At 40.9% G+C, this 22420-nt stretch overlaps 2 protein-coding genes across 4 annotated transcripts in view; both read right to left on the bottom strand.

The window, feature by feature from the left end:
* Window positions 1-11447, bottom strand: part of LOC124031253 (guanine nucleotide-binding protein G(i) subunit alpha-2-like) — a 92434-nt gene extending 80987 nt beyond the window's left edge. For both annotated transcript variants that reach the window (XM_046342305.1, XM_046342306.1), the window contains exon 1: window positions 10503-11447. In XM_046342305.1, the coding sequence (XP_046198261.1) occupies window positions 10503-10620 (118 nt within the window). In that variant the 5' untranslated portion in view covers window positions 10621-11447. The remainder of the gene's footprint in view (window positions 1-10502) is intronic.
* A 4825-nt stretch (window positions 11448-16272) lies between these two features.
* LOC124031252 (sodium-coupled neutral amino acid transporter 3-like) overlaps window positions 16273-22420 on the bottom strand; it is a 42895-nt gene continuing 36747 nt past the window's right edge. For both annotated transcript variants that reach the window (XM_046342302.1, XM_046342304.1), the window contains 3 exons: window positions 21612-21756; window positions 20422-20525; window positions 16273-19238 (listed from right to left, as the gene is read on the bottom strand). In XM_046342302.1, coding sequence (XP_046198258.1) covers window positions 19134-19238; window positions 20422-20525; window positions 21612-21756 — 354 coding nt within the window. In that variant the 3' untranslated portion in view covers window positions 16273-19133. The remainder of the gene's footprint in view (window positions 19239-20421; window positions 20526-21611; window positions 21757-22420) is intronic.

Below are 22420 nucleotides of genomic sequence, written 5' to 3'. Positions count from 1 at the left end.
GTATCCCTTCTGGAGCTTACTTGATGGTGAACAGGTCTTCCCCTAAAGCATTACAATTTCAGCGCCTGGCTGTGAACAGTAATAATGTAACATTAGATTAGACTGATTTCACTAGATCTTTATTGCCATCTCTGCTGGTGCTCGCAGTCATGGCTGAGTCGCTGAGAGCAGCAGACATACTGAGGGACTTTTGTTGATGTCGGCAAACCGAGTCAGACCGACTCCTTCCAGAGAAATACTGCTCCATCTGTGTAATCAGTGTCCTGTAATTACGATCCAGCCCACAGAACTCTGCTACCAACTGTAATGGGGGACTAACCTGGTTATGAAGGGCTCTAACAGGTTCAGTGCCTTCAGAAAGTATTCAGACCCCTTGACTTTTTCCACATGTTATGTTACAGCCTTATTCTAAAATTGATAAATAGTTGTTTCTCCCAATCTACACACAATGACAAAGTAAAAACAGTTTAGACATCTATATAAGTATTCAGACCCTACACTCAATACTTTGTTGAAGCTCCTTTGGCAGCGATTACAGCATTGAGCCTTCTTGGATATGACACTACAAGCTTGGCACAACTGTATTTGGGGAGTTTCACCCATTCTTCTCAGCAGATCCTCTCAAGCTCTGTCCGGGTGGATGGGGAGCATCGCTGCACAGCTATTTTCAGGTCTCTTCAGAGATGTTCGATCGGGATCAAGTCTGGGATCTGGCTGGGCCACTCAAGGACATTCAGAGACTTGTCCCAAAGCCACTCCTGCGTTGTCCTGGCTGTGTGCTTAGGGTCATTGTCCTGTTGGAAGGAGAACCTTCGGCCCAGTCTGAGGTCCTGAGTGCTCTGGAGCAGGTTTTCATCAAGGATCTCTCTGTACTGCTCCGTTCATCTTTTCCTCTATCCTGACTAGTCTCCCAGTCCCTGCTGCTGAAAAACATCCCCACAACATGATGCTGCCACCAGCATGCTTCAGTCTTTCGGTGCCTTTTGGCAAACTCCAAGCGGGCTGTCATGGGCCTTTTACTGAGGAGTCGCTTCTGTCTGGCCACTCTACCATAAAGGCCTAATTGGTGGAGTGTTGCAGAGATGGTTGTCCTTCTGGAAGGTTCTCCCATCTCTACAGAGGAACACTGGAGCTCTGTCAGAGTGACCATCGGGTTCTTGGTCATCTCCCTGACCAAGGTCCTTTTCCCCGGATTGCTCAGTTTGGCCGGGCGGCCAGGTCTAGGAAAATTCTTGTTGGTTCCAAACACCACTGTGTTCTTGGGATCTTCAAAGCTGCAGACATGTTTGTTTAAATCTGACATGCACTGTCAACTGTGGGACCTTACATAGACAGGTGTGTGCCTTTCCAAATCATGTCCAATCAATTGAATTTACCACAGGTGGCCTCCAATCAAGTTGTAGAAACATCTCGAGGATGATCAATGAAAACAGGATGCACCTGAGCTCAATTTCAAGTCTCATAGCAAAGAGTCTGACTACTTATGTAAAGACGGTATGTTTGTTATTTTTAATACATTTGCTTAAAAATCGAAAAACCTGCTGATGAGGAAATACATTTCAGAATAAGGAAGTAACATAACAAAATGTGGAAAAAGTCAAGGATTCTGAACACTTTCTGAAGGCTCTGTATAATACACACACAATAGTCTGCATGTTTATGGTCCCAAATGAGGATGGCAGCCATGCCTCTGAGTCACTACCACTCTGCTCAAAAGATCACACCAATGTCGCTTCTCAGATTTTTGCCTGGGCCTTGCTCCAGTTGATGCTAGCTCTCACCACCAGCAGGCAGGTCAATACAGCCCCTCACTGTGATCAATAGTATTTCCTGGGAGTAGGTCTGTAGAAGAGACTCAATCAAAACATTTAGAGAAATAATGACATCCGTTTATCCTACATCCTACAGGAGGAAATTCCTCAGCAAACATCTTATCCTCTAGCAGTTGGCTTTCTCCTTTATTCTCTAAGAGGAAGAACACACACAAACAGCCACAACAATTGATGTCACGTTCTGGGGTGAAAGCACTCCCAGAGAAGGAGAGGTATGTGCATCAAACTTTGGTACTTGGCTGGTGTAGTGTTTTCCCAGCGATAGATAAGGGAGTGCAAGGTGCACCTGTGTAATGATCATGCTGTTTAATCAGCTTCTTGATATGCCACACCTGTCAGATGGATGGATTATCTTGTCAAAGACTAAATTGTTCAAAAACAGGGGTGTAAACAAATTTGTGCACAATTTTTGAAATAAGCTTTTTGTGTGTATGGAACAGTTTTGGGATCTTTTATTTCAGCTCATGAAACATGAGACCAACACTTTACATGTTGCATGTATATTTTTGTTCAACGTAGATGCCCTGGCCTCTTAAGAGCCCATAGAGAGCCCATGAATCCATATTGTTTACAGCACAGAGGTTTACCTGATGGGTTGGTGAGGTCAGACTGTGCTGCAGGTCAACTGCTCAGGGTTAGTGCATTTAATAATAAGTCCATTTCAAAGCCCCAACTGGATCATTAGGCTTCCTTAGAAATCAATTACTTAGTGGTTCTCAAACTTTTAAAACTCCCCAAAAAGGAATTGTTCAAAGCTTGTGACCCCCTACTCAAGCAAATGGAAGCACACACAACTGTAGCCTGTCTTTACAGACGTAAATAGTGATGCATTTTCAAAATGCAAGAAACTGAAATAAACTGTGTTTTACTCCTGCTTTTTAGCAGGAAGCCATCCATGTTAACAGCCAATATCAACTATGGATATCATGCTACGTCTCTGGAGTCCAGAGCAAGCAGAGATAAGAGATCAGATCAAGATCATTTTATTTGTCAATTGTACACGAGGGCCAACTGAAATCTGACTTCTGCTTTTAACCTAAACCCTACAAAAGACATATACATAAACATTGTTTTTTTGGAGAGGTGCCACATTGGGCACCCAGTGGAGGTTCTGTTGTGAGGGGTTAAGTGCCTTGCTCAAGGGCACAATGGCATCTAGGATTTGATATCAGCAACCCTTCGGTTGCCAGCTCAGTTCCCACCAGAGTTTTTCACATCAGACCCGGGATTCAAACACACAACCCTCCAGTTGATGGCTCACCTCTCTAACAGCTAGGCTACCTGCCGCAGTGTGATGTTATATCTATCTTTTGAAATAGCCAGTAGCCACCCAAACTAGGCCTATCTGAAATATGAAAAATGATCAATGAAATCGCCTGGCAGCCTATTGTTCTGGCACAGATGTGTCCGTGGCAGTTTACTAAACTGGATCAAATGAAACAAGTGCTTTTTGGTCACTAATTGGGATATTCGCACCAGTCATTGGTCTAAAGTCAAGACGCACACCTTTTTGGTTCTGAAGCACAGATTGGACGTTTTGAGGCAAGAACTTGGTGCAATATCATAGGCCTATGTTAGTAACCAGATCGAATAGGCAAAGCTATAAATATAAAATAGAAATGGTATGTATGTAACGTTAGCCTACTATCATGTTGTTTTCCCCAATCAGAAAGCCTCAGAAACCCAGAGATGTTGTGAAAGGCTGGATAAAAATAGGAAGAGAGAATGAATGCTGACTTGGTGTCATGTGTTTTTTCCCTGTCTGTGGGTAGGAGAGTCAGGGCTGGGGAGGAAGAGAGAAGTAATTGCTGCTTGAAGCAAGCTTACATCAGATGCCCCCCCCTTCTTGAGCAGAAACAGTGGTCTGTAAAAAAAAAGCTCAGCACCGGTGCATACTCACATCTCTAAAACATGGATGATCAGCGCTGCATCATAAATTGAGTCTCATCTCGCACACAGAACAGAAGGCCTGATACATTTGGCCTAGAAGCACAAAAGCCCGGTCAAGTTAGTTTCAGTCCTTATGGTGTACTATCACTAATGAGCACTGAGTCATGTAGTGTCATTGCAGAGGCAATACAGTATAGCAACCTTACATTGTTACTATTAGTTGCCATGTTAACGTGTATCATGTAATAAAAGTAACAATCCTTTCATTACCAACGGAAAAAAATAACAGGGCTGCCATATCAGTTTTTCCCCCAACTCTAAATAGACAAGGTTTCTGCCTCGAGAACATGATCTGCATTCCTCATCCACAGTCCAATAAAACAACTTTTGTAATTTCCTGTAAAGAAGCAATCCTTTGTTTCTGCCCTGTTTCATTTATCATATCATCCCTGTTAAGCAGACAGCTGGGGAGGAACGTGGATGTACACAGGACACAATTTCAGACCTGCATCTTTCTCTGATGTACACAAACACACACTTTTTAAACATTCTTGAGCATTAAATACACATGACATAACATCACTTACTATGCCCTGCCCATATTGTGTGGGCATGCAACCATGTGTCTGTGTTTTTACATAAATTCATGGCTAAGCATGCATATAAGCAATGTGTGTGTGTGTTATATATATATATAAATAAATAAATACGAGAGAGAGAGAACCGTGTTTGTGTCTACACTCAAGCCAGTGAATTGTACAGATGTTCACGAAGACCAAGCTGCCGCTCTCACACACAATTTAAGGGAGAGGAAGAATCTGTCAAGGGAAATGTCCATCCCAGTTGAACTGAAAATATGAGGTTAGAAAAATCAAAGTACAAGAAAAATAAACAGAGAGAGAATGACAGAATTCACAGAGGCTCATGTTGCTGGAGCGAGGAGATTGAACGTCGATCAAAGTCCAAAATCTGAAGGGAAGTCATTAAATGTGTGCTTCCTGTTAATGAACACTGGAGCCTTGAAGAGGCATAAACTCCTCTCTGTTGCATTAAATCATGCATGCGAACACCCATGTCACAGCTGAGGTTCTTTAGTAACGTAGTAGTGTCTGGTTAGCGATCCCTGCTTCCTCCACAGCCCTTATGCCCAGTTCTAGGAGAAAAGAGATCCACCATTTTGTTCTATCTGCCATAGATCCAAAAATAGCAGCTGGCTCCATCCTTCATCTCCAGCCCCACAGCTCTCCTAATCTCAAAAAGTTTGCTTTAGGGGACGGGAAGGGATGGGATAGACAGGGGGAGGGTAGTTCAGAAGACATCACGGACAGACAGGCGGAAGAGGTTTCTCAAGCGTGTGGGTCTGCGCGCGTGCCAGTCTGTGGGTCTGCGCGTGTGCGTGCCAGTCTGTGGGTCTGCGCGTGTGCGTGCCAGTCTGTGGGTCTGCGCGTGTGCGTGCCAGTCTGTGGGTCTGCGCGTGTGCCAGTCTGTGGGTCTGCGCGTGTGCCAGTCTGTGGGTCTGCGCGTGTGCCAGTCTGTGGGTCTGCGCGTGTGCCAGTCTGTGGGTCTGCGCGTGTGCCAGTCTGTGGGTCTGCGCGTGTGCCAGTCTGTGGGTCTGCGCGTGTGCCAGTCTGTGGGTCTGCGCGTGTGCCAGTCTGTGGGTCTGCGCGTGTGCCAGTCTGTGGGTCTGCGCGTGTGCCAGTCTGTGGGTCTGCGCGTGTGCCAGTCTGTGGGTCTGCGCGTGTGCCAGTCTGTGGGTCTGCGCGTGTGCCAGTCTGTGGGTCTGCGCGTGTGCCAGTCTGTGGGTCTGCGCGTGTGCCAGTCTGTGGGTCTGTGGGTCTGCGCGTGTGCCAGTCTGTGGGTCTGCACGTGTGCCAGTCTGTGGGTCTGCACGTGTGCCAGTCTGTGGGTCTGCACGTGTGCCAGTCTGTGGGTCTGCACGTGGGTCTGCACGTGTGCCAGTCTGTGGGTCTGCACGTGTGCCAGTCTGTGGGTCTGCACGTGTGCCAGTCTGTGGGTCTGCACGTGTGCCAGTCTGTGGGTCTGCACGTGTGCCAGTCTGTGGGTCTGCACGTGTGCCAGTCTGTGGGTCTGCACGTGTGCCAGTCTGTGGGTCTGCACGTGTGCCAGTCTGTGGGTCTGCACATGTGTCGGGGCTACAGTCAGTGCTGGGAACAGTATACAAACAGCAGCCCACTCAGTCATAATCAGGGCAGTCATTATCATCCAGGCACTCACAGCCATGTCTTATACAACAGCACTGTTGCCCTGTGGCAGTTAGCCACACATCCACCGACCATTAATGGACTGATTTGACACAAGGTTGATATGTAGATTATATGTCATTTATAAACATGGTTTCAAATATTTGTTGAAATCTATGAATTCATAGAGGGTGGGATCCCATCTGTGATGATGGTGCTATGATCTAAAGACATGCCTTATATCAATAATAAAACATTGCAAACGGTTAATGTTTATGATAAGCATATACACTACCGTTCAAAAGTTTGGGGTCACTTAGAAATGTCCTTGTTTTCGAAAGAAAAGCACATTTTTTGACCATTAACATCAAATTGATCAGAAATACAGTGTAGACATTGTTCATGTTGTAAATGACTATTGTAGCTGGAAATGGCAGATTTTTTATGGAATATCTACATAAGCGTACAGAGGCCCATTATCAGCAACCACCTGTGTTCCAATGGCATGTTGTGTTAGCTAATCCAAGTTTATCATTTTAAAAGGCTAATTGATCATAAGAAAACCCCTTTGCAATTATGTTAGCACAACTGAAAACTGTTGTGCTGATTTTAAAGAAGCAATAAAACTGGCCTTTAGACTAGTTGAGTATCTGGAGCATCAACATTAGTGGGTTCGATTACAGGATCAAAATGGCCAGAAACAAAATAACTTTCTTCTGAAACTTGTCAGTCTATTCTTGTTCTGAGAAATGAAGACTATTCCATGCGAGAAATTGCCAAGAAACTGAAGACCTCACACAACGCTGTGTACTAATCTCTTCACAGAACAGCGCAAACTGGCTCTAACCAGAATAGAAAGAGGAGTGGGAGGCCCCGGTGCACAACTGAGCAAGAGGACAAGTACATTAAAGTGTCTAGTTTGAGAAACAGACACCACACAAGTCCTCAACTAGCAGCTTCATTAAATAGTACCCATCTCAACGTCAACAGTGAAGAGAAGACTCCGTGATGCTGGCCTTCTGTACGCCTATGTAGATATTCTATAAAAAATGTGCAGTTTCCAGCTACAATAGTCATTTACAAGATTAGCAATGGCTACACTGTATTTCTGGTCAATTTGTTGTTATTTTAATGGACATTCTTTTTGCTTTTCTTTCAAAAACAATGACATTTCTAAGTGAACCCAAACTTTTGAACAGTGTGTAATATTTATTAATGGTATAATGTGGGGTTAGCGATGTCCTTTTGGTCAATTATTACCTGATATTTCCTCATTGATTGTAGAGGGTTGTCTGTTAATTTCCTGTTCAAAGAATTGACGGGCAATGGGATGGGTTCAAGAGCGAAATAGTTCATCAGGGTACGGGAAAGCAGAAGTTTCTTATCCCATGTGGACGTACATGTTGATATTCCATATAGTATTTATGCTAAAGCACGTGTGCACTGTTATTGAAGTGTATGTGGATGATAATATCTATGTCAATGACCTGAACAGGGGAGTGTTGTAATATAGCATGCATGTTAATTTTTTCATATTGTCATGTATTCTCATTGGTCAGATGGCTTTCTTAAAAAATATATTTAAAAAAACAAAAACAGTATGTGACTTTATGATTGGTTGAAAATGGGAGTTGAAGAAGAATAGTGGGACCACCCCTTGTTTCTAGTTTACTGCTAAACAACATCCCAGGATGCCCTTTTAATTCAGTGTTCAGTTCCCAGGAAGCATTTTGAGTTATATGCTTATTTTCTGGGGCTCATGCCACCATGTTAACAGAGTATTTTGTTTTGGCTCAAGCACATGATTTGGTCGGCTGTTTGGGCTCCAGCTTATTCAAAACATTCCCAACAGGAGCCCTGTGTTTCTGTCAAAGCAATACAGAGAAAGGGAGCAAAGTACACAGCAAGCAAGACTTCACTGTTCAGCATGGGGGGGTTGTGAGGGTGGCTATGGTATGACCTCTGTCAAAAACCTCTCAGAGCAGAGTCATGCAAAAGTTGACTCAAAAGAGGATCCAAATGACTTGTCTTCCACGACAGTCCCTACTCTGTCACGCTCAGGAAAGTCCTCTAAGAAGGGGATAAAGGAGTTCAAGTCCTTTCAACAGCAAACACACCCAGCAAACACACCCACTCACTTATCGTTAATGAAATATTTTATTACAGTGCCCCGAGGTGGCCACAGCTTTATTTCACTCTGTAATTCCCGGAGCACCTGACCTACAACTACCAAAGTCACTGTCAATAAGCTTTGACACACAACTTTAAAACCATGCGGCTCACATTGATTGCAACAAGTGGTGGTGTTATGAGTTAGAGAGGCAACTTGAACAGAACAATGGTACAGACAACATTACAAAATCTTGCCTAAACTAAAGTGACTTATAAATGGTTCAATTCTCTGACTTAGTGAGCACTTTACAGAGTGCAATACTGTAAGCCAGAGTCTATAGCTTGTCGTTAATCATTCATTAATAGGACCAACATAGAGAACATAAGGTGAATGATCTGCCATTGCTTGGAGAGGTCTGAAAACCTCATTATGGATGTAATGGCTTCTTCATTAATAGGCACAGCCGGAGAGCTATGAAAGCAATTTAGAATATTCTCTTCATTAGTTTAAAATGTTGAGGGGAGGCCAGACCTCATGGGGTCGTTCCACCTCAAAAAGCACGAGAAAGAGTATTTCAACACCCACCATCTCAGATTAGCAATCCTGCAACATCATTTTGTTGAATATAATTTGATCTCTGAGAAATTAAGCTAATTGATTGCACAATTTTTCTTCATTTTAATTTATTGGATTTTTAAAAAATGTACCTTTATTTAAATAGGCAAGTCAGTTAAGAACAAATTCTTATTTTCAATGACGCCCAAGGTTAACTGCCTGTTCAGTGGCAGAACAACAGATTTGTACCTTGTCCAACACTCTAACCACTAGAATACCCTGCCGCCCCATATAAATATAAATATAGTACCTAACATCCGATTTGGACCAAACTTTTTTTTCCCCTAACGAATTATACATGTGGAATCCCCAAAAATACTACCCCAAGAATGAGTATATGGTTTTTAGCATTTGTGGCACAAATCCAATGCAATTCAATTGTACCTATATTATAAGTTTTACTCTTCATGTCCAAATCATCCTAAAGTATCTACAAATGTATTGTGTAGCTCAATTATCTTATTTATAGATTATTTGGATATGAAGCACAAAAAGACTTCAAATAGGTACAAATGACTAGTGCCACAATTGCAACAAAATTGCATTTGAAACTGTGGCCAGGTAAACAAAACCAAAGCATTGGTTGCCATAATACCTGCTCCATGAAATGCTTAAAGGGTAAGAAAATAAATATGGCATTTTTGTAATTTTGGTTAACTATCCCTATGAATCACCATAATAGCAGGAAAAGCACCATCTAGTGGTCAGAACCTGGTAATATCAAGATGTACCTAACAACTTCAATTAATAATTTCTCTGAACAAGACGGAAAAAAACTAAGAAATTCACTGAGAATACATTATATTGGATGAATGAAAACACACAGAGCCGCAGCCCCATTCTACTTCCCTACAAACAAACAAAAAGTGCAGTACCTGCAGTCGACAGTGGAATTTTGGACGCAATCATTGGAAAATATCTGCTGCATACTACATTTGAACTGCAGTTATTCTGCAGTTATTTTAGACACAACATTTGCATCATACTGCAGTTATAATGCAATCTTTTTTCGTGAGGGTTGTCAGACAGATAACTGATACTATATACTCGTTGTTGGGGTGGGATGTCCATAGATGTACATTCCTAATTTCTTACTCATTGTTAGAAAACGTTTTGGTTCCAAATGGCCAATTTGGGCGCAAGCAATTAGCGTAATTTCTCAGAGATCAGATTATATTTCATCAAAATAATGTTGCCAGAATGCTTATTTTATCTGTTTCTAACTACAGAAACGATTTCAGAACAATCTGAATTGGTGGTGTCATGGCTTGCTGAAATGACATGGAACGATCCAGTTGTTAGTTGTAGGCTAGTGACTGATTACACCTTTAGGCTACATTATGGGAATCAATCAGCAAACACTTTTTTTGAAGGCATTTTATGATAGGCTAGATTGTATTGCCTGCTACTTGAGTGTAATTAAACATTGACATAGCCTAAGTAGCCTATTGTGCGTTGACAGCAAGTTTTCTGTTTTGAATACTTGGAGAGTTAAGACAATTCCCGCGGTGAGAGGCAATCCTCTGATTTATAACAGAAGCAGCAGTGCAGACTCAGATTTATGTTTACTGGTTCTGATTAATCTGTTCCAGTTGTGCACTGGAGGCTAGAGAACCTCCACTGAAATGGGACAAAGTCTCGGGCATGTAGCTACATCAAAATGGCTAATGAGGGAGATTAGTGAGTTTACCGAGCCTACTCCTCGTCACACACACACTCTGTCTCGCAACATTGCAACAAATTAGATTGCCAGTTCACGATCGTAAAGCTGGATACAATGCAACGTTCATGCGAATCTTCATTGAATGGATTTCGATTTAGACAAGGAATATAATGTTTGGTGGTACATACCCAAAAGGAGCAGTTTCACTTCTCTCGCCGCCTTCTCTCCATCTTCTCGAAGGTTTTTGTCAATCATTTTGGACCTCTCGGCCGCGGCTTTATCTTCCTGACTCACTGTACACCCCATGGTTCCAAGTGCACGCTTCAGGACTGCTGTTTATCGGAACGATATCACACAAAAATGATGTAGCCTATTTAGGGCTCTATTTCTGTGAGTGTTTATTTTTTTTAAATAGTTCCCAGTCCAGTCCAGTGTTGTGGGGTTGAGAAATGCAACTTCCTCTTTGAGAAATACGACTGGAAAATAAGTTTGATTCACCCACAAACCAGCATCCAAATGATTTATTAAATTTAGTCCGAATTCACTTTTCTATTCCAGATGTTTCCTCGTTTGTAAACCAAGTTTAAGGCCTATTTTTGAACATTCTATCCAAGCCGACAGAAAAAATGTCATTTGTTTGTCATTACGAGGACACAAACTTTGAGTAACAACAATTTATTTTGAGGGCGCGTCAATAAAATCAGTTAAGTTCACGTTTTAGACCAAGAAAAAGAGTCACGGAACCTCAGCAAAAGTATTCCAGCTGTGAAGACAGCGGAGCGATTTCCGATGCCAATTTGCAATGAACCAAAATTCAATAAACCACTGTGACGCAGAGCTATGTTGCTCCTCTTCCTCTGAGTTATAATTTAGTCGTTCAGTGTGTGAGTGATGTTATGCACTATTCTCTTCGTTAAGATTTATCACGTTAAAAACCACACCCGTAGCAGCTGTGAAGTTCCTCTCTGCCCAACAAACCGAAGACAGTTCAGTCACCTCCCAAGTCAGCAAAGTGCCAGGGTTTCCACTATAGATAACACAGCCACAAAGTATTGCTAAAAATGTGATTTTTTTTGTCTTAACTTAAATGTAGGGATAGGCATACGATTAGCAGTGTGATTAAGGTTAGTGTTAAGATTAGGGTTAGGTTTAAAATCAGATTTTAAGAAGAAACATTGTAAAAAAAAAATAAGCGGGGTTTATTACTTTATGGCTGTATTAACTAGTGACGACCCAGTGCGAATCGCCCACCTACTTTGCTTCATGGGAAATGTAGTGTTTCATGAAATTGTCGTCAGTGATAAATTTAAAACATGATTAATACAGTATTAATACAATATCTAATTTACTCATTCATCTCATTTAATATATCACAGCCTATTCGTTATTGCACATTACATTTTGCTCATGTCAATGGATAGTATAAGGCCAATTTCATTAGGGTGAACGTTTCTACAAGGACAAATCGATTGAGTTAGTCTTGAAAACATAATAAATTATTGTAGGGGAAATCAAATTAAACTAGTGATTCAAGGCTTTATAAAAAAAAACATTTTATGGACTCTTTAGAAGCACATTGTTAGGTCTACCTAACAAGTCTTTTCAGTGGAGTATTTAAACTAAACAAAAATATAAATGTAACAAGTAAGGTGTTGGTCACATGTTTCCTGAGCTGAAATAAAAGATCCCAGAAATGTTCTATACGCACAACAATCTTATTTCTCTCAACTTTAGTGCACACATTTCTTTACATCCCTGTTAGTGAGCATTTCTCGTTTGCCAAGATAATCCATCCACTTGACAGGTGTGGCATATCAAGAAGTTGATTAAGCAGCATGATCATGACTCAGATGAACCTTGTGCAGGGGACAATAAAATACCATTCTAAAATGTGCAGTTTTGTGCCTCAACACAATGCCACAGATGTCTTAAGCTTTGAGGGAGCGGGCAATTGGCATGCTGACTGCAGGAATGTCCACCAGAGCTGTTGCCAGACAATTGAATGTTTATTTCTCAACCATAAGCCGCCTCAAATGTCTTTTTAGAGAATTTGGCAGTATGTCCAACCGTCCTCACAACCGCAGACCACATGTGTGGCGTCATGTGTGCGAGCGGTTTGCTTATGTCAACCTTATGAACAGAGTACCCCATGGTGACTGTGAGGATATGGCATGGGCATGTGTCACGCCCTGACCTGAGTATTCTTTGTTTTCTTTATATATTTTCATTCGGTCAGGGTGTGACATGGGAGATGTATGTATTTTTGTACTGTCTAGGGTTTTTTGTAGGTTTATGTTTTTTTACCATCTAGGTGTTTATGTATGTCTGTGGTTGCCTGGATTGGTTCTCAATTAGAGGCAGCTGTTCATCGTTGTCTCTAATTGGGAACCATATTTAGGCAGCCATCTTTTTTGGATATTTCGTTGGTTATTGTCTATGTCAAGTTGCCTGTGTCTGCACTGTTTATATATAGCGTCATGGTCGTTGTTTTGTAAGTTTGTTTTAGTGTTCTTTCTTCATTAAATATAGAACATGTATTCATATCACGTTGTGCCTTGGTCTCCTCCATTCGACGAACGTGACAGAATAACCCACCATAAAAGGACCAAGCAGCGTGGTAAAAGGCAGCAGCAGCGATCGCAGGACTCATGGACTTGGGAGGAAATTCTGGACGGAGAAGGACCCTGGGCACAACCAGGGGAATATCGCCGCCCCAAGGCAGAGCTGGAGGCAGCGAAAGCAGAGAGGCGCCGGTATGAGGAAGCAGCATGGCAGCGCGGCTGGAAGCCCGAGAGGCAGCCCCAAAAATGTCTTGTTGGGAGGGGGGGAGCGAGCGAGCAGTCAGAGATTGTCGAGGAGTTATTGGACAGATTGGAAGAGAGTGAACGGAGGGGAGATTATGAGACAATCGAGGAGTTGTTGAAGAAATTGGAGGAGAGTGAAGAGAGAGAGCTGTTGGTTTGGCGTAGTATTCACGGCATGCACGGCACTCACCAGACATGTCACCATGTTTGGGATGCTCTGGATCAATGTGTATGACAGCGTGTTTCAGTTCCTGCCAATATCTAGCAACTTTGCTCAGCCATTGAAGTGGAGTGGAACAACATTCCTCAGGCCACAATCAACAGCCTGATGTGGCATGCTGCATGAGGCAAATGGTGGTCACACCAGATACTGACTGGTTATCTGATCCATGCCCCAACCTTGTTTTTTAAAGGTATCTGTAACCAACAGATGTGTATCTGTATTCCCAGTCATGTGAAATCCATAGATTAGGCCTTAATTAATGTATTTCAATTGACTGATTTCCTTACATTAACTGTAACTCTGTAAAATCTTAGAAATTGTTGCATGTTGCGTTCATACAGTATTTTTGTTCAGTATACTTTTCAGCTTGTTAAAGACTAACTCATCATGTTAAGAGACCTGTCAACATTGCTCTCACTGTTTACCATTTGTAAAAAGCAAGTAGAGAAAGAATCATTTTCTTTACTGTCAAAGCTCTTATTCAGAGTATGCATAAGAAACCCACTTATGGCTCTTGAGTCTCCCCTTGTGGTCTTGGCTGTGCACACGATTCTGATCAGAATGAAAATACTTTTTTTTTAAGAACAATTTTTTATTAATTGGCTCAGGATGCATTATTGACCTTAATCAGTGAATCGGAACTCAAAACCTTAAGACATTGTCAGCTATTAAGATCATATCAATTAGATGTAATATTCTACACTGATGTATGCCTACTGATCAGGTGACTCCATTTCCTCTTAGCTAACTGATATGGTAGGTACTGTATCTGAAAGTGAGTGAAACATATTTCTGCACAATGAGATCTTTGACGAAAGGAATATCAAATCAAAATATAAAGCCCTTCTTATATCAGCAGTTGTCACAAAGTGCTGTACAGAAACCCAGCCTAAAACCCCAAACAGCAAGCAATGCAGGTGTAGAAGCATGGTGGCTAGGAAAAACTCCTTAGAAAGGCCAGAACCTAGGAAGAAACCTAGAGAGGAACCAGGCTCTGAGGGGTGGCCAGTCCTCTTCTGACTGTGCCGGGTGGAGATTATAACAGAACATGGCCAAGCTGGTCATCTATGAAAATTTGAACATCAAGGTCAAATAATAATAATTACAGTGGTTCTAGAGGTTGCAACAGGTCAGCACCTCAGGAGTAAATGTTAGTTGGCTTTTCATAGCCGATCATTCAGAGTATCTCTACCTCTCCTGCTGTCTCGAGAGTTGAAAACAGCAGGTCTGGGACAGGTAGCACGTCCGGTGAACAGGTCAGGGTTCCATAGCCGCAGGTGGAACAGTTGAAACTAGAGCATTGCCACCACCTACATTTCAAAGTACGGTAATGATTGTACCTTATATTAAATATGTGGAATGGCTACTGATAGAGTTTCGGTATCCCAATATGGATATTTCTAAGAATATGCAGGATTTTTTTTATATAGTTGAGTGCCCACTCAACTGTCTAGGTAGAGTGCTCTGCTTTTTTTCTTTTTTCAGGAGGGGAGTAGGCTACATGCAGCTATGTACATGTTTTACACAAAATACACTATCAATATGTTGGTACAAACATAGTTGTCAGTATTGCAAACATAAACAGGCAGTCTAGTGATTTCATGTTCTTCTCAGCTGATGAGTTACATGCAGCTATTCACTCTCACCGTGATATCAGCATATGGCATAACTATGGCACTGGCAATGCAAAAGAAACACCCATTGTCAGACTCTTTTTACTGGTCCGGATACACGCTCGGCTGCCTAGAATGTTTGGCTGCCCAGATGTGGAACACAGCAAGACACAGGCTGTGTTCGAGAGCATCACAACCGTGATGTATCATGGCTAAATTATGAATGACTGACTGATCTACAAATACCAATAAGTCATTATTTATGATGCAAGGTGATTTGTAGATCAGTTAGTCGGCAGTTGCCTGCACTGTCGGCTGCAATGTCGAACAAGCCCACAGACACGCGGTCTAATTAGTGATTGAATGTTATTTTTTCATCATCATAGCAAACATTGGCTAAGCGGCTCAGAAGACAGACAGGCAGTCAAAGTAGTGTTCTTTTTTTGGAACTACGATATGACAGCAACTATAAAGATTAGCCTACATCATTACACAACACTTTTTTTTTGCCGAGATTCATCTGTACACTAAATATATACTTGAGGCTGATATTTGAGGCTACTCTTCACCAACTTCATCCTGCCATAACCCTAATGATAGATTTGATTTCTGAAGCCAATGTTTCATTTATTTTCTTTCTATGAATTTGGCTGCATTCTTAGACTCTCTGGGACACGAGTGCATGGATCCCCAATCTACCTCTGTTGCACTTTCATTAAATGGGGTGCACAAATCTGTCTGCTTTGTTTGCCACAGAAACTGTTACTGTTCTGCAGTAGGCCTGATTTCGAACCCAGGTAGTTATATTGGTGCTGTGACATGCAGGAGACCTGGTTCGAACCCAGTCAGTCACAAGAGCAAGATTAAATAGGGAGTGATGACAGGGCTATTCAACTATTTTCTTATGGGGGCCAAATTGCCCTTTTTGTGACACTCCCTTTTAACATGTCCTGCGCAGCCTTTGAGGGGAACAGAAGGCACGTCCATGTTCCAGAGAGTCTAAACGTTCAGGAATAGCTTAAAGCCAAAACGGTTCAAATGCTATGTGGCATTCAACATGCTACATTGGCTTCAGAAACCGCCGGAAGCTTATTTTTACCACAGAGACCCTTTCATTATAATTGATCTTCTCTACCTTTCCTGGCTGGCAAAGTACCAGAGAACTGAATTTGAAAATGTAATCTGGATGGGGCTCCCGAGTGGCACAGCCGTCAAGGCACTGCATCTCAGTGCTAGAGGCGTTTACTACAGACCCTGGCTCGATTCCAGGCTGTATCACAACCGGCCGTGATTGGCATGCACAGTATGAAGCAACATGTGTATTATACCTTTTATTGTACATAGCGTCATAGGGAGGGACAGATTTGGTGCAATAGGACAGATTTAGAAGTTCCAAAATCATGATGAAAAAAATAAATAATGTTTATTTATTTTTATTGCCACATTGTTTACAGTACAATAAATGCCAGCAATGTATTCAAATATATTGACATTCAATAAAATAAAGACATAAAATGAAGGGAAAAATAGTTTAAAAGCACTTTAAAATGATTACATTTCTCTTTTTAATTATCTGACTAAAACTACAGTTCTTGCTTTTTACATTATACAAACTAGATATGCATATTGAATATAAAGGGTTTACATTTATATACATTATTTAGAAATGCTGGTTGAAGTTGATATTTCATGAACTATACCAATTTCATTTAATCACACAAGGAAATGAGAGAACTGTATAAGGAGCGTTACCAGACAGTCAGATATCATCTCAGCCACTTTCAGAATGTCTCCCCCTGGTGTTACACATGGTATGTGTAAGGGCTGATCTGTCAGAGAATAACATACCAGTTGTATATGAAATCAGAATAACACAAACATGTTGTTAAAATATGACTTTAAACACGGATCTTTATTTAAATAGAAACACATTCATCCATTAAGCTATTAAATAAATGAGTAATAGATAGAGAGAGCAGAGCTGGCTGATCCTGATGTACTGTATACCGGCTCATGCAGACTGGTTATTCTTTAAGGAAACATGTATTAATGATTGATTGAGAGAAGAGTTTGTTGCGCTTTACAACCAAGTTTGACAGCACAATGATACAATACTCATATTCAAAATTACAGCATTCACTGTAGTGTGGAATCTGTAACTTCATCACAAGGAAAACAACAGAGAGAGACAGGAGACATTCCATCTGACTACTGTATCAAACCTGCTCTACACCTGCAAGAGTTGGCAGACAGTCCCCGAAAGCAGCTACAGAGATGCTTAGAAACTGACCAGAAATACTATTCCACTCATACCTGACAACAGAGCAGTCTGAGATTATGAAAGGTTCATAGTCAGGTTTTGAATCTTATTTGACTAATTTGGTAAGAGTCAATGGGATTCATAAGCCTGGGATTTACACATTACACTTATGGTTCATGTATCCATTGATCGTTTCACAATACAATAGTGTATAAGTAAGTACCACAATTAAAAGATGGTAGAGCCATGTTTCATTTCAACAACACAGACACACTCACAATCCTTACAGTATATCCACTGTACATGATCACACACCATGTACACACCATGTACACACCATGTACACACCATGTTCACACACCATGTTCACACTTTAAATCATTGCAGGGCTGCTAAACACTATGCAGACAGAACAGGAGAGAAAGAGCTTCAAGTCGTTGGAGGAAACGTCTTTGTACCATGTTAGACCTTAAATACATATTGTTTTGTAATGTAACATACATAGGATTATACTATTTACTTAGGCTTCAGAGATTGACATTTGTATTATAAAGGGTTGTCCCTTAAAATCATATCTATAAAACGTATGAGTATCTTACAAATAAACTGTTTGCATTTCAATTGATTAATGGCTATAGGAAGAAGTTGTACATATCAGATGACAGTGCTATAACTAACCACCTACTTCGCAGTGATGTTAAAGAGGCATTGATACCACATTGTGTGCTTATCATGGCACCATGACACTAGACTGAACTTTAGTTAGGGGGAAAAACAAGCTTGTCCTGGAAATAACCATATTTACACACGTCATCCTTGATTCTCCACATAATGAATTGACACCGTGAGTTTTCTTTATATTTTTGGGTTATCTCGGATCACGTTCAGTAAATGTTCAGAAACAACATGACAATGCAGAGATATACACCCCCACCGATCCAGGACCAAGTTAACGATAACCTCCACCTCTAAAATAGACCCTCATACTGAGATTATAGCCAGGCATTCCTTCAATTTTAGACATCAGAGCTGCTCCTTGAACCATGAAAAAGCTATTCTGATATAATAATAATAATATGATATGGTTCAGTGCAAGTAACAAAGAGACACACCAATGTGATATGATAGCCTTGATACTGTTGCTGAGGATAGACTCAAAAGGTCCATATTATACCCTTTATCAAATAAAAGTTATAAAAAAATAAATCTCTCTGTATATATATCATACTCTACTGTAATGGTAGAGTCAACCTACTCTATACACACTGTATACACTGTACAGTCGCATATCAGTTGTATGGTTCCATCCTCTGATATCTGTGAGGACTGAAGCCGAGCGTCTAGTAAGATGACACCTGGCCACCAGGGTGACAGCAGCACGGGTCACTGGATGATGCCACTGTCCAATAGCTTTTAATGCCACATTTCCTCAGCTATTGCACAGAATCTTGCCATTACCTAATTTCATGAATAAATTAATACAGTAGACTTTGGCTACAAATATAAAATAACTGTCCAGCCCCCAACGATCTGTTGTGCCTTCTTCTCCCCTACTGTCGAAGAAAGCTACATGGTTGTTTAGACTAAAGTTTGGCAGTTAGATTCTTGCTGTGATTCACAGAGTACACGTGTATAGGGTAATGGGTTATGGGTCTGGTCTGGGGGCAGGGCTGGAATGGGAGGTGGTGGCAGATTCAGTGAGCCAGCTTGACTTTACATTTGTTTCGAATGCACTATCTTTGTCCAGCGGGGAGCAGAAATCTCCAGAAGACTGAACTCGCCATTTCTAGACACTCTGGCCCACTCTTTCTGGAGGAAGAGATTGTACATCCTCTACAAAATATGACCCATGAAAACACAGAGAAAATACCATACAGGTCTAGATTTACAACATAAAAACTGAAGACGGTAAAAGCCGTCTAGTGACCGCTGCTGGCTTTGCTACTCCCCGACGTCCAATCAATGAGGATAAAGCTCAGGCTCATTATCATAAACAGGAAGCCTATTCCAGCGAAGCAGGCAGCCTGCGAGAGAGAGGTAGATGAGAGGGAGAGAGAGAGAGTGAGAAAGAGGGAGGGAGAGAAAGAGAGAGGGGGGAGAGTAGAGGAGAGAGAGTGAGGAAGGATGTGAGAGGGGTAATGCACATAGTTGATGACTCTGTCACTGTTTCAGCCTTAATGCACTCAAAGCTATTAAATCATTATTTTTGTAGTCTAGGGCTTGTGTTTACATTTCTGAATTGTAATTATGATATTAGAGTGGCATGACATTAAAACTGCCTTACTCACTCAGCAAATATATCGAAAGGATTCTGAATGGATGAGTGAATAAAATGGATCTGCATCGTCTATATTTAGCAATTCAAACATCGTTTTAGCAGATAATCTCCAGGCACACTCTCTGTAGTTATTCTTATCTAATTGAAAGCTCACAGTCAAATTCCTATTATGTTATATTCTATTATGTTATATTCTATTATGTTATCATCTATTGTGTTATATTCTATTATGTTATATTATATTATGTTATATTATATTTTGTTATATTCTATTATATTGTTATATTCTATTATGTTATATTCTATTGTTATATTCTAGTATGTTATATTATATTATGTTATATTCTATTATGCTGTATTCTATTATGTTATATTCTATATTGTATTCTATAATGTTATATTCTAGTATGTTATATTCTATTGTTATATTCTATTGTTATATTCTATTGTTATATTATATTATGTTATATTCTATTGTTACATTCTATTATGTTATATTCTATTGTTATATTCTATTATGCTATGTTCTATTATGTTATATTCTATTATGTGCACTTATGCTTAATTGTTTACATGCCCGTACTAAACAAACCGGAAAGATATTTGTCATGTGGGCTCCCAAGTGACACAGCAGTCTGAGGCACTGCATCTCAGTGCTAAAGGCGTCACTACAGACCATGGTTCGATTCCAGGCTGTATCACAACCGGCCGTGATTGGGAGTCCCATTGGGCGGCGCACAATTGGCCCAGCATCGTTAGGGTTTAGCCAGGGTAAGACGTCATTGTAAATAAGAATTTGTTCTTAACTAACTTGCCTAGTTAAACAAAATATGTGTAAAAAATACATAATCTTTAAAAACCAATATTTAACAGTAATGAGTTCCAGTAAGACATGACAGTAGTCTTTGGCGCTAGGGGCCATCGCTCACCAGGATTTTGGGGGTGGAGCGCATGGGCTCCTCCTCTTCAGGTACGATGCGGATGTAGAAAACAGCAGGAAAGATGAAGATGAGGCAGGGGGCAGATGTGGCACCTGTGCGAGGAGAGGACAAAGACACTCTTTAGCCATTGTGTCAAACAATGAGCTTCACAGAACTGTAGAATAGCAAGAGCGCAATTTAACAGTGAGGAGGTAGCCTAGCGATGTCACGACTGTCAGAATGACACCAGCAGAAACTAAATAAATACAATTCAAAAGGCTTTATTGGCATGGAAAGTCTTCAACTTAGTGTTAAACACAACAGATTACTGTTCACTCAAAAATACGAATGAAACTACTCAGAGTATGTGACAATAAAATGCTAAAACTAAGGCATTATAATCCTTGAGGAAATGATTGAACGTTTCAGTTGCATAACGATCACAAGACTTTGATTAAGGTTTATAGTATGCATTCCTGAGGTGATTTAAGAGCTTTCCCCTAAAATGCCTCCAAATCCGTCATTGAGGATTTCATGCATAGGGGATCAAAAGGTCTAGGGGCGAAATGAAAGATGCTATGATCATTAAACTGTGGGGTGGCAGGTAGCCTAGAGGTTAGAGTGTTGGACTAGTAACCGAAAGGTTGCAAGATCAAATCCCCGAGCTGATGAGGTAAAGATCTGTTGTTCTGCCCCTGAACAAGGCAGTTAACCCACTGTTCCTAGCACATCATTGAAAATAAGAATTTGTTCTTAACGGGCTTGCCTAGTTAAATTAAGGTAAATAAACTGTGAGGGCACTTGGTTTACTGTAGAGTATGTGAGGGCAAATAGATCTCTGTCTGTCTGTACAATTACATTTCCTCTTAGTAAAGTCATGATGATAGTGGAGAAGATTAGACTGCTTCATTCCAAAAGGGTCTGAATTAAAATTATATTCCTGAAGTAAAGTTAATAATTTTTTACATTTTGGCACAAATTTGAATTATGCATTCTACTGTATATTATATACATCAATGTCCTACCTCGATAAATCACAAATCAAGTACCAAACGTTTGAATTTATTTACATATCATCGTCATTCCTAAGCTTTCGCTCATAGGCAGTTGTGCCCATTTCTATCCAATGAAGTCCAATTTCAGGTAGCCTTGCGTCATAAGGAATAGTTTCTAGAGATGTGCATTTAAAAACTTCCTACCAATGATGCCGAAAATGCCCAGGATGTTAGGCGCAAAGATGACCAGCATGTTGATGAGAGTGAGCAGTGTGACAGCGATGGCAATGTGACGGGGCCAGTAGAATGTCTTGTTGGGGAAAAACAACTGCTGGATGGCTCTCCTTACCTGATGAGAACATGAGGAGGAAAGCAAAGTCACAACACTATTCTTATTCACAGACACACCCTTCCATCAAAGAGGAGCAGAAAGCTGCTTTAATATAATAATATGCCCTTTTTACAGATGCGTTTATCAAAAGTGCCAGCCAGTTTACATTTTAAGTAAATATAATATACACTGCATTCGGAAGGTATCCAGACCCCTTCCCTTTTTCCACATTTTGTTAAGTTATAGCCTTATTCTAAAATGGATTACATGTATTTATTTCCCCATCAAATTACACACAGTATCCCATAATGACAAAGTGAAAACAGGTTTTTAGACATTTTAGCAAATATGTTACAAATAAAAACAGAAATACCTTATTTACATAAGAATTCAGACCTATGAGACTCGAAATTGGGGAGAAGGTCCTTGGTCAGGGAGGCGACCAAGAACCCGATGGTCACTCTGACAGAGCTCCAGATTTCCTCTGTAGAGATGGGAGAACCTTCCAGAAGGACAACCATGTCTGCAGCACTCCACCAATCAGGCCTTTATTGTAGAGTGACCAGACAGAAGATACTCCTCAGTAAAAGGCACATTATTTTTTTTCAGCGGCAGGGACTGGGAGACAAGTCATGATCAAGAGAAAGATGAACGGAGCAAAGTACAAAGCGATCCTTGATGA

The sequence above is a fragment of the Oncorhynchus gorbuscha genome, linkage group LG03 (assembly GCF_021184085.1).
Source record: "Oncorhynchus gorbuscha isolate QuinsamMale2020 ecotype Even-year linkage group LG03, OgorEven_v1.0, whole genome shotgun sequence".
Classification (NCBI taxonomy): domain Eukaryota; kingdom Metazoa; phylum Chordata; class Actinopteri; order Salmoniformes; family Salmonidae; genus Oncorhynchus; species Oncorhynchus gorbuscha.
Note: the sequence above shows the minus strand (reverse complement) of the source record. Positions and strands in the feature narration are given on the sequence as shown.